Genomic DNA, 22165 nt, shown 5'->3' on the forward strand with positions numbered 1-22165 from the left:
TCAGAATGGTGATGCTCGGTTCTGTTCCAGAGCTGCCGGGCCTTTGGGAGTGGGGCTGAAAGTCTGCAGTTTTAGCGGACCCTCGGCGTGACTCTGATTCGCACTGAAGTTGGTGTCCCTTAGAACAGAGACTAGTGGGTAAGACTGAGGACCGAGCAGAGAATGGCAGAACCAACAGCAGGTACCTCGATCTTCCTGTGGGAATGCAGAGAGAATCAGTGTGTTTTCACAGACTTTTCCCACGCGTGTTTGATGCTTGAGCCCCATGTTAGCCTGGGTCCAAGACAGAAGGCTGGACCAGGCAAGACAGAGCTGAGTGACCCGCGAATTCTTCCTTTCTTTTTGCTTCTGGAAAGCACAGGGTAATAACAGCTAAGGGGAGAATCAGATTGGACACTTTCATTAACAATGAATGATGTCCACCAATCGATTTAATTTCTTGCATTCATTGGTATGATTTACTTGTTTGTATTTTATCCAAGCCAAGAGTAAACTATTTTAGGTATATAGAGGCAGAGAGTAGGGCATGACAGAAAAATTTTCTAAGCAATGGCAGGAAAATATCTGAAGTAGGAGAACTTTATTAATAAAAAAATCATTCATATATTTTGCTTCATGCTGTATATACTATAGGGGTTCTAAGTAGTAATGTAAAAAAATGTAGTTCAAGCCCTGGCCAGTGTGGCTCAGTTGGATGGAGCATCGTCCTGTACACCAAAAGGTGGCAGTTTGATTCCCAGTCAGAGGACATACCCAGGTTGAGGGTTCGATCCCTGGTGCATGCAGGAGGCAGCCGACCAATGTTTCACTTTTGTACTCTCCTCTCTCTCGCTCTCAAAAAAAATAAAGTAGTTCAATAAAAAAACATAATAACAAAAACAATCTAAAAAACACTTTAATTCTTCTTTAAGGCAAACCTTTATTTTATTTGAAAACAGGAAAACCTTTCTTTCTAGATTTTTCAAGTTCCATGTATTTGTTTATGAGTTAGAAAGCATGGATGTAAGAGCTGTGTGAAATAAATCTTTAAGGTGCAAATTTTCCTGTATTTGTCTCCATGCATGCACTAAATATTAGGTAAATCCTGATACGTCTGATATTCTGGCTTTCTATTTGGAGGGAAGGGATGTATGTGCATGTCTTGGCTTCAAATGAGAGACGGTGGTTGGGGTGAGACCCTTTCTAGGTTTTCACTGAGTCTAGCTTTGTCCTCAACACTGAAATAAGAACTTTATAACTTACCACCTTCAGGAGGGTTAGTAAGTGCATTTTTACCTGTACAGTTGGAAGGAGAAAATGAAATTCTATTTAACTTGACCAGAAGTTACCAAGCCTGGTTTCCTTCCCACCTGTGATGCCATATGGACCCTATGCCAGGAGCGCATACGAAAGTGTCTCCTGGAGGCTGCCCGGGGTTTACGAGGCCGGCACTGAGTGCTGCGAGCCAGCCGAGGGGGTTCATTTATGGGAGCTCTCCACCTTTTGGTCCTCCCTCTAACTCCTGCTGTAAAGGTGCTTGCTCTTAGTCTGTTGTGGGCTTTGTTGCCAAAAGGCAGAGGATATTTTCTTTTTAAGAGCGCCCTCAGATGCCTCCTCCCGGTTGGGGCTGCAGAGCAGTGTGATCAGCTCGCTCGGTTATCACCGGCACCCTGCCTGCTCAGTTGACTCTCCGGAGAGTAAGTTTTCTCCTTAAAAATACAGCTCTCGCGCGCCTCTGTGTCTTTAGGCACTCTTTTAATGCACTGGTATAAAGTAAAAGTCTTTTCGGACATATGTTTTATGGGGAAGTGCTTTCTGGGGCCTCTTGAGATGGTCACAGGTACTGAATCCAGGTGCCTTTATGGCGGGTTAATGACAGCGGAGGGCACTTGTTATAAGGGGCCCTGCCGATGTGTGTCCCAGGGCAGGTCGCAATTAGAGCGGAGTGAAGGTGTGGATTTTGTTTCCGCCTCCCCTCCTGGAGCCCCCCTTGTCCCGTTAGGGTTTTGCAACCGTAGATCTGCCGGCGGTTTCTCCATCCCCCCGAGACGAAAGAGCTCTGCCAGGGTGGAAATTTGGTCAACTGCACGTACACCTGTGAAATGAGGCCGATTCGTACGAAGTTTGTATTCCAACCGGTGCTCGGGATCCGCACGATGCTTTGTTCTGGGCGAGGACTTTTTTTTTTTTTCTGGCTGTGCAAAGAACATACGTGCAGGACTGTACAGGCTCAGGGAGAATATTCGTCATTATTTACAGTGTCAAACCCAGACAATAGGCCGCATTGGCGGCATTCCAGGAGCAGGAGGCCACACCTATTTGTGAAAAATGAAACAGATTTCTGCAGTTGCCCTTCACCTTGACTGTTGGGTTCGAGGTGGCGGTGCCAGGACATGCAGCAAACTGCCTGTGTGGGTTAACAGTGAAGGTCGGCCAGGCCCCCGCCCTAGAAATCCCACAAACCACACTTGCTCGGTGCACCCTTATGAGCGAGGGGTGATGACCAGTGGAACCAGCGGTGTGGCTGGAACCTCTTGCTTCACACTGACTGCCACTGGGTGGCTGGCCTGCTCTGGCCGGCTGGCAGAGTCACCACCCTTCCTTGTCTCATGAAATACTAGACCCTCAGGAGAGGGGGGAGAGAACACTGTGCTGTTTGATTCTCCTGATGTTCAGGAGAATCAAACAGCAGACCCTACGTTTTAAAAACTGAGATGTCCCTTTTCAGAAAGACTCCCTGTACGGTAGCCAGACACGCGTGAGGGCCCCTTAGGAAAACAGCTCCCGGTCCGTTGCCTGCATTACCCAGGACTCCTGGGGACAGGCAGGGAGAAGTAACATGTGGGGTGAGCCCGAATCTCCAGCCTGGTCCCCGGCACCCCAGAGCGGTGAGAAACAGAATGATCGGAGTGCTTGCTGGGCTCGCTGGCATTCTGTGTTAGAATGACTAACCGGCACTCAGTGAGGAAGCTTAACTTGCCCCCGATCCGGTAAAGAGTCGTTTGCTCAGCCCATCAGCCGCAGTGCCCAAGGTGTCTGTTCGTAATGGAGCCTGGAGCCTGTATTAATTGCAGAATATTTTACTGTCTCTGTGACGTGACAATAATAAATATAATTTATGCTGTTCCGAAGTAACTTCTGCATAGCCTTTATATTCCTGCACAGTTGTTCTCAAGCTTGAGCACGTGTCAGAGTCGCCCGCAGGGTTTGTTGGGGTGCAGGTTGGTGCCCCCCCTCGCTGTTTCTGAAATCAGATCTGCTGAGTCAGACAATGAAGTTTTAATTTCTAGCCCGTTCTCGGGTGATGCTAATGCTGCTGGTCCAGGCATGACACGTGGAGAACCTCTGTTTGCTGACAAACGTGTCCTCATTGGGTGAAGTCAGGCATCATTTTGAGAGCAATTCTTTTATAAGATGGTTTTGGGGGAAGGTTCAATCAATAATTAATTGCATATATAAAGAATCATTTTAATAAGGCAGGGTCAGAAAGGGTATTATTAAAATGAAGGATTACATTAAGAAAGAGAAATTGATCTATTTGATGAAGTGAGGGTTAGATTAAAATTTTATTAGTTAAGAAGGAAAAAAAGTTTAGATACACTATGATCAAAACCTTACGCAAATATATTTCTGTTCATTTTTTCACTCTAATTACAATTTTGCCCCTAAATCTTTGCTGTAAATTCATAACTTTCCTTTATTTTCTGCATGTAACTATATGCATGTTTTCATATGAGACAAATATGTTGCATATGAGGCAAACAAATGCATATTTAATATTTTTAAAGACCATGTTTGATTCATCCTTGCCTTAATGTTTAAGAAAGTCAGTTATCAGAGTTTTTTGTTTAGCTAGTGCTTTTCTTATTGTTGACTTAAAAAAAATCAATATATATGTTTCTTTGATTTGCTCTAGAAACAGAAAGCGATATATATATATTCATTCTAGAGTCAAAAGACTACATGTTCTTTGCTTCCTGTTCTTTTATATCCCTAGTTAAATAAAGTAATTTTTTTATAATCACATCTTTTGCTCGTGCTAATTTAACTTTGTTATGTAACTATGTAGGATATTATCAACTGGTTTGCAGAAATAAGTTTTGTTAGATAAGAATACCAGCTGCATTATGAAAGTGCTTTGAAATTTGTAAAGAAAATGTCTTTTCTTGTACAAGTTTGTACAGTTATGAGCTCTGATGAATTCATTTAATAAATATTTCTCAGCCACATATCAAGTATAAACGATTCCATGAATATCCTCTCCTTTCTTACTCATAGTGCCTTTACAAATCTAACATACTGCGTCCTGGGTAACACCTGATGTTCTCGTTGTGACAGCTGTGTCACCTGGGGGAAAATCCCTGCTTGCCTGATGCCACAGCCCTGAACAAACTCTGGCAGTCTGAGGGTAGATGGTTCCTGCTTTGAGTAACCAGGAAAGGACCGCAGGTTTCACACTGTCCATTGGAATACATTTTCTCCAACAAGACCAATAGGAATAATTTAAAGCTATCTGTCTAGACTTTTTAAAAAATCGGTCCAGTATTACCTCTCCTTGGTTTGGTCTTCAGCTTTATTACAATTAAATTTAACTGAAAAAAACCTATTTGAATAAGTAAGTAAATGCCATGGCTAAATGCACAGTACTGTTCTTGCTGCCTCCAGTTACAAATGGCGGTAAGACAGAATTATAATTTAACAGAGGAAATAATAAGAATGCCCGAATAACTGGAATTTAGGATATCAGAGAAGCCTTTCCTGCCCTTTGCATGTTAAAATGGAGTATGTTTGTGTTTTCTTTTAAGCCATGCCTTGTATGCGTAAAGTTTGTCTCTTTGGCTAGATTATTCACTACCTTTGGGCTGGGGCTGTCCATCCTGTATACTGACTGCTCTTCTCAGTACCTAACACGATGCCTGCCAGGATCTTCACCCTCAGTAGATATTGGTTAAGTGAATAAAGAATGAATGAATGAATACATGTAAGTCTCATAAAGAGAACAAAATAGTATTCACAGATCTCATTTTTAATAACCTTAACAAAATTCATCTTTTGTACTGATTACCAGTTAGGGGCTTTTTATTACTGAAATACATCACCATCATATAAAAATACATAGCTTTAGTAATGAGGATACTTTCATATTTCTTTATGATAGGGTTACTAGCTTCAGTAAACTAAGAATAGCTTTATGGGGCTCTGTACTGAGGCCTGATGACAAAATATTTGAATTTCAGTGCCATCTCTGTCACTAACTTGTTGGGTCAATGCACAAGGCATTTACTAATGAACTGAATTTTTTTAATGCCTGAGGTATTTTCTGAGAGTAAATTAGTCATTAGAGATTCTAGTTCAAATTTGTCTGTATTTCCTCAACTGGCTATTTTTCCTGTGCTATCAGTGTTTAATCTACTATGTAAGATTAGTTGCTGCTTGCTAGGTTTGTATATGTTCTAAGCAAAATTGTTATTTTCTTGTTAGCATCATTTATTTCATTTGAAGGTTTTCTAAGCAAAGCATTTCAGAGGGAAAAATATTTAAAGAATTTAAATTGCTTTCAGATTTATATATAAGAAGTGTTAATACTTCCATCTAGAAAAATAGCCAGAGACCTTGTAGCAAAGAATATTACTCCATTTTTATAAAATCAAAGAGTTCATTTTTTCCCCCCTAAAGAAACAGTTTGAATACAAGCTGGCCCCCTTCTCTTCCTTTTACAGTGGAGTTTGGTCAAATTCAAACTTCCATTAAAAATTCTCTAATATCTTTTTTTGTATTAACATTTCAAAACTCAATTTAAGTATTCACAGATCTCATTTTTAATAAACTTAACAAAATTCAGGTAATTTCCTTCAACTTTCTAGATTGAAGGACAGCAGTTGGTACAGATATAAAAAAAAGATGTACAACTATGAGCACAGTCCCAAATCAATTATATAGAAGAAATAACGTAACACATGGAAAGAAATTAATCAAAAAGAAGAATTTCTACTATATGATTCTCTGGTCTGCTACCTGCAGGCAACAAACGCAAATGAAAAAAATCAACATTCTTCTGGCAGATAAGAGAAAAATTAATAAAAATGTTTCCTTCCTCCTAGATCCCCTGATGCAACTATTGTTAGAAGTGAGGGACTGCAGGAAGAACTTGCTCGGTTAAAATACTATTTTTTTAGACTACAGAAATAAGGTTTTATTCTTGCTGTTAAGCTCAATTACATGAGTTTGTATGGATTTGCACTGTCCAAAGAGCATCCCCCTCTCTGGCCCCTTCTCATTAAATGGCTCTGTGGGATATGCAGGAGACAAATGTAATAGGAGCCGAGTGAGAAGCGTTTTGAGGTGTGCCTACAGGGTAGGGGTGATTCAGAAGGAGGTCTGTGTGCAGCAGCTGAAAACTCTCAGAGAGGAGCTACTGAGAGCCACAGAACATGCCCCAGATGAAATTAGTAAAAAGGTATTAGTACCCTAAAGATAGAAATAGGCTACTCCATAATGACGTGGGAAGGGACACATTTTTGTGGATTTCTGCTTTATAGAGTTTTTATTTTCTGTTTGTAATTGGACAAACAGGCCATACATATACAGAACATAGGAAACTAAAAATCTTTCCTCTTAGGCGGGCTTTATATTCTGTATTTTATGAATATCATCTAAAATTAACAAAGAAATATGAGGCTAGAATACGGAGTATTAGGTAACGAGGCATCCAATTTAAATATCAGTTCATTTCCATCACGTATAGAAAATGTAACGTTAAGTTTAGAAGGAAAGTTCTATTTTAATTCCTTTTACCTATTAACTAAAATACAGCACACCTATATGGAGTTTTGCCCTATTTGGGTATCACATATAAAATGTGAACTGGCATTTGTCAGTCCCTAGCTTAAATTATTATATTTACCTTTTGAAAGGTAGCATCACATGATAAATGTGGCTCAATTATTATGTAATAATTAAAGCCTGGATGGAATTTGCTTAAATTGTCAGATTTAAAGATTTTTATTGTTTTATATATATTAGAAGGTTTTACATACCTTCTCATTCCTTTCTCTGAGTAGATCTTTTGCAAACAAGTTTAAAGGAATGCAAAACAGAAGCTGGAAACTTGGGGACAATATCACTACTTCTATTTTCATTCATTTATTATGATTTTTGAGAAATGTATTCCATTGGTATGTGTTCTTTGTTCTGTGCATGAGTAAACTGATACAAAGTTTGTGATGGAAGTTTGAATATTAATAATACTATCCAATATAAAAATTATCTGAAATGGCATAGATTAAGAAGCACTGGACTAAAAAGGGTTGGAAATATTTGTGTGTTTTCGGGGGAAATTCACCTAGCAGGATTTCTGAGCACGCTGTGATGGATTATTGTAATTATTGGGAATGATAATATTTTAATGTGACTTTCTTCCCACCTGTCAGTTGCAATCAGGGCTGCCCAGTATCCTGAGACAGTCTCATTTTGCTAGGTGGCTAGTCTTGTGCAGCCTGTAGAATGCTCAGAATATTAATGCAAGGAGAGGAGATTGAATGCTCTCTACAGTTCTGCTATGACACAGTGTTTGTTTTGTCTTAACCAAAAGGCATGCAAAACCTAACTTAAATAATGTGTAATAAATTAATGCCAGTGAGCGCTTAAGGGAAAGGGCCCCATTTTGAGAATATTGTGTCAAAATCATAGAATTTGGCATTTCCTTCCCCTCTTCACACTTGCCAATATATATTAATTTCTGTAGAATTTAATTTCTTTCTTGGCTGCCTCGTTTGGAAGTGCTTTGAATTTATAGGTCAGCGTGGGTCTAGTCTACACTAGGCTGCAAGGGAGGAAGTGATTTATTGAGACGGTACAGCTTTAAAGACACACATATTGGATCGAATACTTACTGTGTTGGTCTTTATCATTTCTTGCATTTTTCTCATTGCGTTGCTTATTTCAATCCTTTGTCCCCTGAATTCTTCTATATCTTTTCTATTTTGCCCTAAAATTTTCCTTGTCACCTTCTAGCTGTTAACTCCAGTGTGTGGCTGTTTCTTTAACTACCTGAAATTGTAACACTGATTTTTTTTTTCCTATAAATTCATTCATCTGGGGAAGAAGTACTCCCCAAACTCCTTCTTAACCACACAGACCCACTTTTTATTTTTATTTCATTCAACGGTCATGCTACCAGCGTGTACGGTAGGGCTACTTCATCTTAAAGGTCCCACCTGTCCTTTGCCCACTCTATCATGAAAAATTGTGCCCTGCTCAGGCCCAGCTTTCCCAGGGTAGCTGTTGGCACTGGTGACGTGAAAGGCTTCAGCGTACCTTGGGCGGCCGTCGGCACTGTCAGGGCTGTGAATCTGCACCACCCTCCTTGCTTCCACCGCATCTCGAGGGCAGAGGTAGCTGTGGTCAGTTCACACGGTACCTGCAACCTTGAGATTATTAATTCTGGTGAGTGTGTTTGACTATCTAGAAATCAGAGGCAATTGCAGAGCTGAAATTCAGATTTCCTTACACTTGCCTGCCAAGTGGCCTCAATCAGAAGTAATTTTCTCCATGAGGGCACATGGAACTCAGTCATGAGCCTTTTCTGAGCAGATATTATTATTTGTGTCAAATTATGTGTGGTGATTTTTCTGAAGTGGACTTCCGTGCCCACTAATCCATACACGGGAGGTGCCTCATTCCCTCCTTCATTGGTGCTATTAATTGTACTTGTGCTTCAAGTACAGTTCTCTCACCTTTTTAAAACATTAGTTTATGGCCATGAATTATCTACCTGTAAGGTTTTCCTGTTAAAGAAACGTGCAATATAGACAGTAGAGTGAGAGCTGATCTTAAATCACAAATATTATGCATTTTAAGAGAAACCTTTTTTTCCCTGAGCCTGATTTGATAGCGTGGCTGAAGGAAGGCTTAGTAATTTCACGTTTTCAACTACAGTAAATTATATAAAGCTGACACGTGCTTTGGGAGAAATACAAGCTGGGCATTAAGGCACTATGCTGTGGCTTGTTCTAAATATCAACACTGAGATCTCATGTATTTTGAACAATGAGCTCAAAAGGTTTTTTCACCATTTCTGTTGTTTTTTTGTAGTTTGTTTTTGAACAGGAGTGCTTGTTTTCAGTTACATGCTTGGAATTGCAAATTGATAGCCCAACACATAAAATAAAACAGTCCCCGGAAAATGGGAAACTATACTATCAATTAAGATTTTATTATAGTCTTTGATAAAATAAGCAATTTTGTGGATTTGTTTCCTTTTAAACTTTCACATGAGGTTTTTCCATTTAACCTTTAATGAAACTATTACATTTGAATTTGATATTATACTATGGGAGCCAGTTTTTGAAGTCATTGAGTATTTTAAATAATTGTTCAATTACATATTATGTTTAATAAAACCCTTCTGAGAATCATAACATACATGCTCGGAATATCATTTATTAAAAAGAAAGCATTTTTATTAGTACTGGTTTTATACTTATAATATGCATTTCTTCTGTTTATAATATACAGGCTTTAATAATGGAAGAGCAGCCAGAAATAATAAAAAAGAATTTACTAAAATATATATGAACTATTATAAATATTATTTTACAATTAGACATCTTTTTCATTAGCAAAATGCAGGGTATATATTCAGAAAGAAGTATATATTGTCATTTCTGTTATAACTGACATTAAGGCCATTACTGTACAGATTGATTCAGTATGGATGTAAAGTACATAAATAATTAAATATTAGTAATCCATTATTGTAGAGTTAGTAAAGGGTACAAAATGATCACTCATTTTTGGGGGGCTGTCTAATATTTTATAGTCTCAGTAATCTGAGAAGAGCAATAAGAGGTTTCTCAGTTTTTAGTGACTAGATCTTTAAGCACTTATGAATAAATAGTTATATTAATATGATTAATCAGTTCTGAAGGTTTTATGTTTATGGGTTATCTATATTTTATAGTGTTTATAACTACTAAAGAATGGCTTGCATAGTAGTATGATATATTAACAAAAGTTATTTTTAAAATCTTGAGGTTTTATTAAATTTAATTGGGGTAACCCTGGTTAGTAAGCTTCTGTAGGTTTCGAGTGCATGTTTCTCACATCAACTTCTTTACTTGTTAGTTTGTAACCTGATTCTAGTTAACTAACCTCCTGAACTTTACTTTCCAGATATACAAAATGAAAACAGTAGTAATTCCCGTAACTACCTCACTGGGTTATTTTATTTATTTATTTATTATTTTTTTAAATTTATCTTGATTGTTGAAAATATTACAGATGTCTCCTTTTCTCCCCCATTAACCCCTTGCATCCCGCCCCCACCCCCCGCCCCAGGCCTTCCCCACACTATTGTCCATGTCCATGGGTTATGCATATGTGCGTATAAGTTCTTTGGTTAACCTTTCCCCACCCACCCTCACCTTCCCTCTGAGATTCGTCAGTCTGTTCCATGCTTCTGTGTCACCTTTTGACCCAGTGATCCCACTTCTAGGAATATATCCCAAGAATCCTAAAACACTAATCAGAAAGAACTTAAGCACTCCTATGTTCATAGCAGCGCCATTTACAATAGCTAAGATCTGGAAACAGCCCAAGTGCCCATCAGGAGATGAGTGGATAAAACAGCTGTGGGACATTCACACCCTGGAATACTACGCAGCTGTAAAGAAGGGTCTCTTACCCTTTGGCACAGCATGGAGGGACCTGGAGAGTATTATGCTAAGGGAAATAAGCCAGACAGAGAAAGACAAATATCACGTGATCTCACTCACGTGGAATCTAATGAACAAAATAAACTGATGAACATAATAGACTCACTAGGTTATTTTAAAGATTACATAAGAAAGTGCTTTGGAAGCCCTACATGAAATACAAACGAGGAAGCTTCACACATTTTCTTTTAACCAAACTTGTTATAATTAAGTGTTTTGAAAAAATATGAAAAATATTCTATTACTCATGAGACTCAGAATTAATATTTAGAATTATCAGATAAATGTTTAATGATTATAATTTATATTATTACTACTTTATATATTCCTTGCGTATCTTGCTACTTGACATTTGTTTTAAAAGTGAAAGATTATAGTTTTAAACTTGAAATAATGATAAGAAATAAAAACTAATATGAGATCCATGACTTTTGAATGTGATTTGTACAGAAATCCATTTTTTTGAACACTCCACCTTGAATACAAGAAAACACATTACCCAAGTGTTTGGAACTAGGCAATCTTTCTTCCTTAACATTTGCTATTTTAAAGGAAAAAAAGGCATAAATGAATTTTTAAAAGGATAAAGAAACTCCATAAGAAATTCTTTGCTTGGATGTGTCTCAATTAAATCCATGCAGCTAATTCTCTCCGTGAAATATGAATTCAGCCCTTTGGAAACTGGCTTTTGGGCAAACACCAGATACACTGCTGTGCCGTGTGTACTTATGCCTGTTTGCCAACACGTAGAACAACATTTGCAGTATAGTCACTACTTTAAGTTATTTATGAGTTGTCTTTGGTCCTGAAATTTTCCTAGAGCATTGCTAAGAACTTAGAGAAAGGGACTGCCTAAGCCTTTTCAGTACTGAGCCTGTCTGATGAGACTGCCGACATGAGTGACAATTAGTACCGATGGCGTTCTTTGGATAAAGTGCCACGTTGCTTCTTTAGGAGCCCCTGCAGGCTTCTGCTTAGTAAGAATGACTCCGAGACTTCGATTCTTCAGTGCAACCTGAAGTCTCAGCAGCCCTGCGGTATTGCACGTGGCCCACTTCTGATCCATCTGAACAACTGCAGCCCTCCCTTTCCTTTCAGCGAAGTAGGCCCATTAATGTAGCGCCCCTCACTCATTCACTCTAAGGAAGTTGTATTTTTATTACTGAAAAAGTATCACATAAATACCAATTACATTTTTCATTAGAAAACGACTTTTCATTTCAGAAAAAATTCAATTAATTATGAATAGGGTTATACTTTCATCAGGGAGAGAAATATGTAATTTTTCTTCCAGCCTCAAACACATATAATGAAATCTTTTCTTGGAATCCACTCGTACGATGGGTTTTTTAAAAGTATAGACTTTATTAAAATCTCAGTTCAATTAAAATGCATTCCATTACTTTAAATCTTTATTAAAATCTCAGGTAAAATTGTACAACCCTGTAAAAGAGACTTGTACTTTTTACCAGGTAGTTAATTCTAACAAATGAACATAAGGCGCAGTTTTGCTCTTCACGGAGAATTAAGAAAAAATAAGCTTTGGGCTTGGAGTTGGGGTGGGGAAGGGTTGGAGGTAGAGGTTTCCTTCCACTCATCATGGGTCCCTGTCACCTGTGAATGTGGATGTCGCATTATCTTGTGTGAGTACCATTGGTGGGACTGTTTGGCCTCTTGATAAGAATACATTTTTTTCCACCACCTTAATCAAAAAGATCCTCTTTAAGGATTTTATTTCACTATCTTTGGATATTTTTGGAACAGTGTCCCTGATTCTTTTTCAAGGGCCGCTAGAAGACGCCATTGACGAAGAAGAAGAATGTCCATCCGAGGACACAGACATCATCTCAAAGGGGGACTTGCCATTGGAGGAAAGCTTTCCCACAGAATTTGGGCCTGAGAACCTGAGCTGCGAGGACGTGGAATACTTCTGTAACAAAGGTAATCACTGATGGCTGGGTGCACCATGTGCGTCCGTTTACTCAGATGATTTTGTAAAGTTTAAAAAATGCACTGATAGGGTAAAGGTGCTCGAGTGGCTAATATGTAATACAACAGTCTGAAAATACCTGCAGAATTTTTTAAACATAAAATAATTTGAAGGATAAAAGAAATAATTCCACTTTAATAAGTCCTAGTGTATATTTTAAACAGTTTCATGTTGATTGGCCAGTTAACTATGAACATTTTCATGTTGGTTCGCCAGTCAACTAGAATACCTTAAATGTTTATCAATTATTCACTGATTTTTCAACAAATATTTATTGAATGTCAGTTGTTTGCGAGGTACTGAATGAGGCATTGAGTGTAAGCAGTGAATGGGTAGAGTCTTTGCCCAAGTTTCTGGCTCACTCCCTTTGAAAACTGAGTGCTGTAGGTATTTGATGTTGACTTTCAACACAGGATGGTGCTTTTTTTTAAGATATTGTCAAATAAGGAAATACACACTCTCCATTCTAGAAACTCTTTTGACACACTACCATTAAGACAGAAGAAGAACTTGAGAACGTGTATCTCAGCTCATTTTTAACCTTGACTTGAATCCTGGTGGCCCCTCCCAGTAACTGTGTACACTCAGCTTACATACAGATTTGCTTGCTTTTTTCAGAAGTGAGTTTACGGTTTCTCATGATTCTTTTTTATTTTTTGTTTGTTTGATTGTTTTGTCTCTACAAGTGAGGGGAGTCTTCTATCGTCTCCTCCACCAACGTACGGTTTCACAAGTGTTTGGATCACTTCTTTGCCTTAGAACATCGGTTTTGTTGATTTTATCATGATAATTTCCCAGAGAGCATGACTGAGAGTGTGCTTCTACCTCCGTCTGCCCGTTTGTTTGCACCATTTTTATTCAGACATGTGTATGTTTTAGGCAGGCAGAGAAATTATGTGCAATGCTTTTTTCATGTGTTTGTGTGAATTTGTTGATTGGACCTGATAGTCTGAAATCAAGGATGCTGACATAGCTCCCAAAAAACTGCTAATAAACATTTCTCTGTGGCCACATACATGGTTGATACATATTATTAAAATTCCAGTGTGACTTCTCATGTATTATGATCAAAAGAAGCCAGCTAGTTTCCATCCCTGAGGTCAGCGAAGCCCCATGACCTAAAACCATGGGAGCGGAGTCAGCACCAGCACTGGATCCACTGAAATTCAACCCTTTTGGAGAGTCCTCTCTCTGACCATTCTCCTGAAGACTTCAGGGTGGCCTTGCAACCTGGTCCTTGCCTCCACTTCAGAGATTCTGGTTGAATATAAGAATGGTACAGACAGAATAGATACCTTCTTTGTTAGTTGACTCAGATTTCAGGCCAAATAAATAATTTCCTTAGTTGTTCTGGATGTTAGAACCATTTCTTGATGATACGTAGCCACGGCAATACATATAAGAGCTGGCTGGAGTTGAAGAGTTTTCAGGTCAATGTGAAGACATCCCACTGTCCTCCTTCATCAGCTAATGTCCTTAGTTCACTGGAGAGTACCTCCCTTATGTCGTGGGGTGACAAGAAAGGAAAGGGACCACCAGTTAGAAGGTCCTGTTTATTCTTGCTCTTGTCCTTAAAAGAGTTGGTGTATGGATTCAGACATTCTTGTCAGTTTAATTAATCTAGGGAAGCATTACTGATAGGTATTATTAAATATGTTTTGCTTTTTGGGGATGACCATTGGTTAAGGCCTATATAGGATTCCAAGTTTTAAGTTAGTAGTTTATTGGAAGAAAATAGACTGATGGTTATATGACTTCATGATTATGGTCTCCGGGCAATAACCTCCATCTATAATAAAGAGTCCTAACTTGTGAAAAATAATTACAGGCCTTTAGAAACTAAGGAAAATGAATCACAATTATTAAGAACATTGTTTGATGAACTGTTGGAAATTTGAAAAATACACCAAATATTATCTAAATAATGTTTAATCTATCATATATAATATATTAAATAATATGTAATTGGTGTATATAATAATATGTAATTGATATATTTTATATTATAAACATAATTCTCCAATGTTTAGTTTAAAACTAGAAAATGATGATGGGTGGGAATTAGAATTCTTATTTCCATACAATATTTTCAGGATAGATATTACTATTACTATTTCAATTACTGCTGCCTTACTTAATAGGAAAATAACTTTATTATTTTACTCTCATAGAATGAGACCAGGGCATTCCCACTGAAGTCAGCAGGAACTAGTATGAAAGAGAGACAGGTCTTTGATATAGATTACATCCCCTTGAAGTCATACTAGGAACTCCATCCATTTTTCACTTAAGTTGATTAGCCTCAGTAGGAAGAGAAAATTTTCTCTCTGGAGAATTGGAAGCTAATCTTTCGGTAGAAATTCACATATTCTCAGTGACACATAATTATGTTTTCTTGCTAGTTTCAGGAAAGAAGATAGATTATGCATTAAAAGAATATAAGTATTTAAATGGTTAATGATGTTAGTGTCATGATTTAAAAAGCAGGTAAAAATTATTGTTAAGAAAAATATTTTTAACTTTGGATCATTAATGAAACATACTTTTTGCATATATTCTAAATCATTTGTGACAACTTAAAACTTGTCAGTATACATAGGAAAATGAGCTGATTTATTTGGAAAGTTTCTCCACTTAAAGATCTAGCTATGATCAAAATTTCGCAGTGACATAGTTGCCCAAATGGGTAACATTTTTGAACATCAAATGCTTTTTTCCTTATTAAACAAAGGGTAGTAGTTAAAAAAACTCATAGCACAAAAACATGGCTAAAATATCTTAAGTTGTCCAAATAAGGTGTTTTTGTTATCAGGAAACCCTGGTGGGGTTCAGGCTGCCTGTCTCTGTATCCAATTCAGCAGAGGCAGGGTTGAATCATATAAGGCGTTTATTGAGAAGGCCACCAACCAAGAAGACAGGGAGCATACGGGCATCCAAAACCTGTCTTAAGAAATGGCCTGAGGGATAGGGTTATATAGGGAAATGGGGTAAACTGAGGCTGGGAGCGGAATGCAGCTATGTGCAGACCCAGAAGTCCGCCAATGTCATCCTTTTGTTCTTGGTCTTCTGGCGATGTCTTGATAAGAAGATATCTTGACTCCTTGTCGGGTCATCCTGACCATACATATTGGTCATCTGGCCATGTCTCGATAAGATGATATCTTGACTCCTTGTTGGGTTGGCCTGACCATGCATATTGGTCATCTGGTGATGTCTCAATAAGATGATATCTTGACTCCTTGTTGGGTTGGCCTGACCATGCCTGTTCAAGGATACATTGTCCACAGCTGCATCACCTCTTCTATTGCCTTGTCTGGGATCAAGGGGAGTGTACGGGAGCAAAGGCCTAGGAGAAAGAAACTTAAGGAAAAGAAATGTAAACCCTTGCTCACATAAGTATATGTGTTCTACAATTTATAAGTAATAGAATTATATTTCTGATTAATTAAGGTGCTCAATCTTTGGAAATTATAAGTGCCCCTGTCATTTTGACACATTTTCAAGAAGGAGTACTGAGGATGCACCTATAGTTATGATATCTTTATTCATATTTTAGCAACTGTGTTTTGTATAAAAGCAACCACATGCTATTGTAATTTCCTATTTTCAGAAAAGGAAAATAAACTCTACTCTTTGTTGAGACTTAGCTTATTATAGGTTAAAGTTCTTACTTCCTTTTGAAATTGAGCTGCTACATTACACAGGATATCTTCAGTGTCTAGAATGACTCTTACTCTTGGGATATTTTCCTCAGTCCTATATGGCTATATCTATTTTATTGTTGTGAAAGTGAAGGCTTTTTGACAAGTCTCAAAGCATTTATTAATATTAGTAAAGTTGCCAGTCATCATAAAACATGTGATTAAATATGATCACATCACTCTCATAATGTAATATTCCACAGCAATGTCAAAAAAATGTTGGTCAGAATTTTGTTAGCTTTACATATGTAGAATTCTTAATCATATGAATCTAAAGCACAAATATTCACAATTAAGTTTGGAAGAGATCATCTTTAACAAACCCTTGTTATAGTCACGAGCCTAAACTTTGAGCCTGACAATTCTATTGGAGTTTCCTATGTCACTTTTTACTTTGGTTTGGTTGCATATTTAATGTTTCTAGTTTTCATCTTTGAAATGAATGAAATGAACTATGTTTATTTAAAAATACTATTTAAGGTTACTTTGGTACCCTTAGATTTTAAGAATTTTAGCAGAACGTAAAGTAATACTTTTAATTTGTGTCATCTTTTCTTTAATGAGTTTAGATAGTTTGGCATCTTGCCTCACAGTATCTCTGAGAGGAAGGAAACAAGCAAGAATTATTTCCTTGAATTTATAGATGACGAAGACATCAAGGCTGTGTCTGTAAAGTGCTACACGGTTTCTGTGGTACTGGTTTATTTGCTTCAGTGATTTTTTTTCTGCCTTTCTTCTGGTTTATATAGTAAACATAGAAATACCTCCATGCATGTTTAGAACTAAGCCTGTTAATATAAATTGAAACACCTGTGGTCTGGAAAACAACCTGAGGAGCTTTTAATTTTGTCAATCCCAGTCCCATTCTGAAGTGGAGAAACAATAAACAGTCAGACTCACTTTGTATGACATGACGGGTGATGTTGACCACTATGAAGAAAAACAGAACAGTAGGTGTGGTAGAGCGACATTGCGTGTTTGTGTGCGTGCACCTGCAGGCTACTTTATAAATAGCGATGGGGAAGGTGAACTTGGAGCAGAGACCTCAGGAGAGGGAGTGGGCTTCTAGTACTGAGTCAAGTTGGCTGATCTATGGGGCGAGAGTTACAGGGAGCCAGAAGGGGACAGCAGAGAGCTGGGGAGTAGGAGGGTCGTCATACCTGTAGAGCTCGTTGCTCTAGGAATCTGTTGGCTTCACCACTGTGGAAGGCTTGGGAGAGCCCCAGAGGAGAGTTGGAGCATAACCCGGAGAAGCACCATGGTCATGACACAATGTGGAGATACCTAGAGAAGAAAGGGCTGCAGAAAGTAAAAAAACCCAAAACACTCACAGGCCCAGGCAACATGTGGCAATTATCAGAGGAAAGGGGGTGTGGGGGGAGGTGGAAGAAGGTAAAGCGGGAATAAATGGTGATGGAAGGAGACTTGACTTGGGATGGTGAGCACACAATACAATATACGCACGATGTATTATAGAATTGTACACCTGAAACCTATAGAATTTTATTAACCAATGTCACCCCAATAAATTCAATACATTTTTTTTTTTTTTTCAAAGTAAGAAATGGAAGCCAGCAGACTGGGGAAGCTGTCAGGAGATACAGATAACCCCAATCAGAATCATCCCTGCAGCCAAGGGCTTGATGAGGCTCCATCTGTAGCTCATTAATGTGGTTTCCGGAAGAGCAGTTTGGGGTGTTTGAGAATGATGTGAGTCACTCTGCTCCCTTCCGCAATACCAGAGCTGGGTGTGTGTGTTCTGTATCTTTCCACATCCTTGTATCTGAAAGATACAGAGGAGGAGGCATGAGGATCAGAACCATTTTCATTATTGTGCTTAACTGTCTCTACCAGTAGGTTGCCAGAGATACCGAAAGGTCCCTCTCCCCACCCCCTTTCTTTTCTTTCTGTCTATAAGTTTTGTTGCTTTGTTTAAAAATTAGGAAATAACTAAGGAAAAGCTATTTCTCCTTAGACGATAACAAACCCGAGTCTAGCTTGTTGGCATGTATCCTCACTGCTTCCCTAGGTTAAGCTAAAACAACAAAAATATTATCTAGACCCTTAATACTGAGAAGAGGGAAACACACCTTCATGCAGATCTGGTCCTGGGAGTGGTAACTGCGTGTTTTTCATTTGACGCAGTGTCAAACATTCATGCTTTACTCTTTCCTATCTTCTTTTCATTTTATTATTATTATTATTATTTTTAGTTCAGGAAGTCTGTTTACCTGTATTTCATAAACCCTTTTCAATCATATTGTTTATTTTCACTTCTTTTATGCCTTTAAGGGGACATGTTTTTCTCCTCTGACTCTTGGGCAACTGGAATCAGAATCCACAGAAAGAGGCTCTCCCATAATCACTTTGATTTCCATAAGAAAGGAGATCTTTACAGGCAACCCTGTTCCTTTTTTTCTGAACAGGATTAAGAAACTGAGCTTTTTAAATTCTTGCATATAACATTGACATTTCCAGAGTGTGTTTGGACCGGGGAGTTCAAAGAGAAGGAATGAAAAAGAAAAGCCAATATGACTTTGTTTTTTACCTTGCTGGAGGAGCTGTTTGTGCAAATCGCCTATAAGCTTATTGACCTGAATCTTTGACTCCTTGTTTCCTCTGGATTTGGCTGGAGTGGAGACACTGATGGAGCCCTGATAGAGCTGATTGAACAGCCCCCAGCTTTGCTTGGCAGGAACCTCCCTTCCCTTCTCCACCGTCTCCCCCTCCCTCCACATGACATTATTGTTCCTTGGCAAAAACCTTCTGTTATCCTGGATTCAGTACTTCTTTTTTTTTTAAAAAAAAAATTATTTAAATTTTTCTCACATAAGTCATCCAGCAATGCAAAATGAAAAGTAGTACATTGTTGAAACCAGAAATAAAAGCTATGTGTCTTATTTATATTTTTAACCCAAGACGTTAAGAAATAAAAAAACACACCATATGACATTGTAGTTTCATACTTGTTTGGCCACCTAAAACCCTCAAAAAACAGGTTTTTTTGGAATCAGATTAATTTTTTTTCTTAAAAACACAACTGTTGGTAAAGTGAGGGTTCATTTAATGGCAATTTATTCTCCGAAGGGAGTCAGGGTTTTCTTGGTTTTGATGGAACCAGAAGGTGTGCAAATTTTGTCCATGATTTAGTTTGTGTATGTAAAGGCCAGGTCAAGCTTGGTCTGCCTACTTCCCCTCTGTTCCAACTTCAACAAAACTGAAATGATTGCTCTTACTCTGTGTCAAAATGACTCATGATATCATTTATACGAATCATGTGTGGTAATTATACCACTTTTTTGCATACGATAAACGAATTCATTGTTTTTTTTTTGTGAGCCAACCATCCGTAGGTCTCCACTGTGCAATCTGCTAGACATTTTTGAAACATATTAAACCTTGATAAAATACATAATTCTATAGTTATTTGTAATTTATGAGGCAATTTCATATTGTGATAAAGTGTGTTTTATCCTGCTTCTTTCTGACACATAGGGTGTTGAGAGATTTGTTAATATAACACCATTTTTACCATTCCAAAAATTGTCTTCTTTGATCTTATGTTTAAGGATTTTGCAAGCATGAGAACATTTTTTTTTGAGCTGTAGAATTTAGTGTAGGTTTATTGTTTTCCCTAAAATGTTGAAAATCAGGAGAAGGGTAAGAATTTATTCAGTCCCCTGTTATGTATACAAATCAGAACATCTGGATATTAGGAGACATCTGCATGACTGATTGAATTTTTCACTTTTCAGCTAAATGTTGAGTTAGTTAATCATTCATTCTAGCTGAGCACTCTCAAGGAGAGCTACTTATTTGTAAGCCTTTTTATTGCTATGTCGTTTCCTCTGTGATGTTTCAGGTTGAATGAAGGAAGTGGTTTTGATCAAGTTGTAATGATACAAGTAGTGATTTCAAATTAAAAATATGACTATTTCCATTTTATTTGCTGAAATTCAATATATATAAAAATCATACAGATCTTCATTAATGTCTGCTAATCATTTATATCTACTAACTCTTAATTTCTATTTCTATTTAAAAGATAATTAAAAATCTGAATAGCTTTAGGAAAGCCTGGAAAGCTAACATATTTAAATCATGTAGAATTAACATAGTTAGCAACCCTGAATTTTACTGTTGCTCACATTATGATTTGAGATAAAATGTTACCCTTTTAGAGAAACTCATCTCTTGGAACTAGCTCTGTCTCCTCTACTTTTTGCCCTTAAACATTACAAATGATTTAAAAATATTTCATTGGTTCTGTACTAGGGTATTATTTAGGTTTCAATTAATATTTTCAAAGCTTTTAATATTCTAATATAAAATTCGTATTTTCTTGTTAGTATGTAGCATTTTTCACCGTGTTTATCATTCCGGAAGCAACAGGCAGTCTTGGAGCATTTGCCCCCCTGTTACCTGATGGGCTCCTCTTTACGTCCGGGAGGCCTAGAGAGTATAAAGGGAGCTGTGGAAATCTGCGGTATGATGAATTTAATTATAGTCATATAGCCGGTCACTTGTTGTTCTTAAAAGGTCAGATAAAAATAACTGAACTTCTGATGCCACTGAAGTAAATACTGATACCGCAGGCAGATCGCTGGCTCAGCCGCTTTCCTGTAGTCCAGTGAGATCCCAGAGGCTGACGCTGGAACCGGGTGCCAATTAGAATAATTACAATAATGGTAATAACAACTTTCACCTGCCCACGGCCCCGGACAGCCACACATCTTGCTGCTCGTGTGCCATCTCTAATCAGCTTGCTGCCCGGCAGGGTAGGTGATGTTTTCACCTGTCACTTCCCAAGGTGCAGTCACTTGGCCGAAGTCACCAAACTACTACAGGTAATACTGAGCTGAAACTTAGGTGTTTCACGGATGAAAACAGAGAGCTGACGTTGCGTTCGGATGTCCGTCATTGCATCATCCCTGTAGAAGGAGATGGGCACATCTGAGGAGGCCTGGACGTAGGAAGTGTAAATTCGATTTTCAGGGTATTTTTAACCTGCCATTCTCTAATTAAACATGTATCAAGCATGATGTGTCGGTCAAGAGTAAGATAAAAACAAGAAATTAAAAAACGTTAAGGTAAGGGAGGTGCTTAAACTATTTCTATCATTTTGGTATTTCTTTAATGAATTAACCAGCAGTAGGTAGGATTGGTATTTTGATAGAATGAGAGGCTACACTGCAAGCTCTTTACACTCATTATATGAGCTGGATGACTAAGTTTTCCTGATTCGGTGGCATGAAATAAGCCACAACCCCTCACTGCTTGTTTCCTGTGAGGTTGTTCTCGGGTAATTCAAAGGAGTGGGGACAACCCAAAATGTGTGTATTTGGTCAGAAGTCAGTAATCAACGGCAAAATGTTTACATATCCATGAAAACCCTCTGGGTAGGAATTTCAGCCCTGCAGAAATGCTTGCAAAGTGAACCCTTTAAAACTGCTTGACCCTCACACAAAATAAGAGCAAATAAAAAGTGGAGGGAGGAAGGAAGAAGGGAACGGGGCATTGTTCGCAGGGAGCGCTCTGGGCACTGTGAAAACTTCTCGCTTTTCTGAAGGAAGTGCCGCGCAGCAGATGGTAGGAGTGGAAGCGAGATAAACAGAGGGACTGGGAAAGTAAGCAGCGCGTTCGGGCAGGTTCTGTATCGAAGATCTGGAGGAGAGGAAAGATTAGACAAGGAACTGTTCTGAAACCTGACAGTGGCTGTATCTCACCAAGTCTTGCGCGCGCCGCAGACATGGGAAGTGGAGTTGCGCAGACACTAGGCC

The 22165-nt window shown here is 38.2% G+C and overlaps 1 protein-coding gene across 1 annotated transcript in view; it reads left to right on the forward strand.

Annotated features, from left to right (window-relative positions):
• ZFPM2 (zinc finger protein, FOG family member 2) overlaps window positions 1–22165 on the forward strand; it is a 365534-nt gene that overhangs the window by 64664 nt on the left and 278705 nt on the right. The window contains exon 2 of the mRNA XM_081116257.1: window positions 12480–12635. Within this exon, the coding sequence (XP_080972383.1) occupies window positions 12480–12635 (156 nt within the window). The remainder of the gene's footprint in view (window positions 1–12479; window positions 12636–22165) is intronic.

The sequence above is a fragment of the Miniopterus schreibersii genome (assembly GCF_964146895.1).
Source record: "Miniopterus schreibersii genome assembly, chromosome: 17".
Lineage (NCBI taxonomy): Eukaryota > Metazoa > Chordata > Mammalia > Chiroptera > Miniopteridae > Miniopterus > Miniopterus schreibersii.